Genomic DNA, 2,981 nt, shown 5'->3' on the forward strand with positions numbered 1-2,981 from the left:
TCATAATTATACGTCCCTTTGCCAGCGCCTGCGTCTCTCTCTCTCTTCTCTCCCTGCGTACTCTCTCTCTCTCTCCCCTTGAACCAGTCTCTCTCTTCTGTTCTTCCTGTGTCTTCTCTTTCTCTCTTCCTCCTGCGGCGGTCTCTTCTCTCTCTGTCTCCCTGCGTCTCTCCTCTCTCTCTCTCCTGCGTTCTCTCTCTCTCTCTCCCTGCGTCTCTCTCTCTCGTCTCTCCGCTCCCTAGCTGTCTCTCTCAAATTCAATTCATTTTTAAAATGCTTTATTAGCCATGAACAAAATCTTATTCTTGCTGGCCAAAACAAACAATGTCCTTGAACAACCCTGTCTTCCGTCTCTCCCTCCGTGTGTCTCTCAGCATTCTCAAGATGTTCTCTGACCAAGAAGCGAGTGGAGACGGCTGGAAACACTGTGGTCTGGTACCAACAGGGTACTCAATCAATCACAGATATCCATCACGACTCACCCATAATGCTTCATTTACCAGAGTCGTCTATACCGCCATCTTTTATTGATAAACAATACATGCATGTTAGTGCTGATCTAGGATCAGGTCCCCCCCCCCCCCCCCTGTAATGTTAAATTCATTATAATTTTAAAAGGTCAAAACTGCTCCTAGATCAGTACTGTTTATCTGATGTTGGTTTTTTCAGGGGCAGCAGCATGTGAACTGCTGAGAGCTAGCTATGCACAGTCAGGTTCAAAGGTCAACTTCTGTTTCTCCTCGTAACCAGGGGGTTCTGTCCGTGTCATTTGACTTCTGTCGTCCATTTCTCCTAGCACACTACAACACACACACACACACACACACACACACACCAGTGCCTTGGCAACATAGTGTGTTGCCCTGGTAACTGTTGGCCAGTCTTAGCAGGCCTGTGTGTGTGTGTGTTATTGTCCTATGCTGCCCCCTGATGGTAGAACTGGTGAACTGACTGGTAAAGAGCAACTGCCTCTAAAAATCTACTTCTCATTTAGAAAACAGCCCTATCTGGTTTCTTCTAGTGTCAAAATTGACTAAAAAGTGTAAATGGGATCATTTTGGTCATAAAGTCAGTCTGGTCCAAAATGGGAGTTTTGTGAGATTTGTGGTGGTGACTGCTTTACAAAGCAAAATGAATGTTTGGTTCACTTCAATGCTGCCCACAGCTGAGAGCACAGAGGTCATCATCAATTTGGACTGTAGCTGCACGCACCCCGATCCTAAGGCCTGTGGTGAATGTGGGTTGACTCTGGATATCTCTATGGGACTAGTTAGGGACCATCAGTAAATTGCACAACGTACATGAGACAATATGTTAGAATTCCACTAGTCTAAACATTTTTGAAATGTGTATATATAAATATTGAAAGCATTTAATGAGAACTACAAGGTGTGCAACATGAAAATATTGTCTCATTTACATTGTGTAATTTATTCACTATCCCCGGAGATAAGCTGTCCAAAGTTTAAGGGACTTTGCCACGGTCGCACATCAGCCGGGTGACGCTAATTTGCCAAAATAATTGGTCTAACTCTTCCCACCTGCGAACACACATAAACCACACACCCTAAACCACACCCCCTAAACAAACTCTCATTAGAATCCAGTCCGGGCCACTATCATTTCTTAATAAACCAAATGTAAAACGAGACCTAATCATGAAGTGCAGTCAAGCTTTAAGGATTCTTCTACACATTTATCTAACTACTGCTGTGCATTAGGAACTGACTCCAGATCAGCCTTTACACTAACCCTGTTAATGTATTGTATTGTGTCTTCTCTGTCAGCTGACTCCAGATCAGTCGCCCATAGTTCTGGACTACCCAACAGCCTTTCGACTGACACTCTCTTCTCTTCTCTCCTCATCTCCCCACCTCCATCCCTCTCTCCATCCCCTCTCCACCTCCATCCCCCTCTTCACCTCTCCACCTCTCCCATTCGCCCTCTTCACCTCTCCACTCATTCCGCCTCTCCACCCCATCCTCCTCTCCCCTTCATCTCCTCTCCACACATTCATCCACCTCTTCACTCTGACCTCCATCCCTCTCTCCCATCCATCCCTCTCCTCCTCTCCATCCATACCACCTCCCATCCCCTCTTCACCTCTTCCACCTTCCATACCCCCTCTCCACCTCCATCCTCTCTCCATCCCTCTCTCTCCACTCCATCCCTCCTAACTCCATTCCCCCCTCCACTCCACCCCCTCCACCTTCCATCCCCGTACTCCACCTCCATTCCCCCTCTCCACCTCCATCCCCCTCTCCACCTCCATCCCTCTCTCCATCCCCCCTTTTTTCCACCTCCATCCTCTCCCACCTCCATCCCCTCTCTCCATCCTCTCCATCCTCCTCCCCCTCTCGCACCTCCATCCCTCCTCTCCATCCCCTCTCCATACCTCCATCTCCTTCTCCACCCTCCATCCCCCTCTCCACCATTCCATCCTCCTCTCCACCTCCATCCGCAATCTCTCCTCCCATCTCCACCTCACATGTCCCCCTCTCCACCTCCATCCGTCTCTCCAGGCAGAGGGCATGTTAAGTCCAGACGACTTGTTACTTGTGATATGTTCCAGACTTCTCCCACAGTTCTCTGTCTTCCGACCGAGATAGAACGGCATCTTCGGTAGAAGCTTTGAGTCACACACATACACACACACACACACACACGACACGAGCGACACACACACACACACACACATACACACAACAAAACACCACACACAATAGCGAGCACTCACACACACATACCAATACATACACGACAAACAATACACCAAACATACTCACAACCAAAGCACTCGGAATGGTGCCCACTGACACACAAACATACACACACACACACACACACACACACACACACACACGCACAACACACACACACAACACACACACACACTTGAATGCACACACACACACACACACACCACATCACACACACACACAGCACCACACACACACAAACACCACACACTACACAGCTGA

The 2,981-nt window shown here is 48.2% G+C and overlaps 1 protein-coding gene across 1 annotated transcript in view; it reads left to right on the forward strand.

The window, feature by feature from the left end:
* Positions 1-531, forward strand: part of LOC112079884 (1-phosphatidylinositol 4,5-bisphosphate phosphodiesterase beta-3-like) — a 2,485-nt gene extending 1,954 nt beyond the window's left edge. The window contains exon 4 of the mRNA XM_024145697.2: positions 375-531. Within this exon, the coding sequence (XP_024001465.1) occupies positions 375-531 (157 nt within the window). The remainder of the gene's footprint in view (positions 1-374) is intronic.
* The last annotated feature ends 2,450 nt before the right edge of the window (positions 532-2,981 follow it).

Source organism: Salvelinus sp. IW2-2015, unplaced genomic scaffold, assembly GCF_002910315.2.
Source record: "Salvelinus sp. IW2-2015 unplaced genomic scaffold, ASM291031v2 Un_scaffold10058, whole genome shotgun sequence".
In the NCBI taxonomy this organism is placed as follows: Eukaryota; Metazoa; Chordata; class Actinopteri; order Salmoniformes; family Salmonidae; genus Salvelinus; species Salvelinus sp. IW2-2015.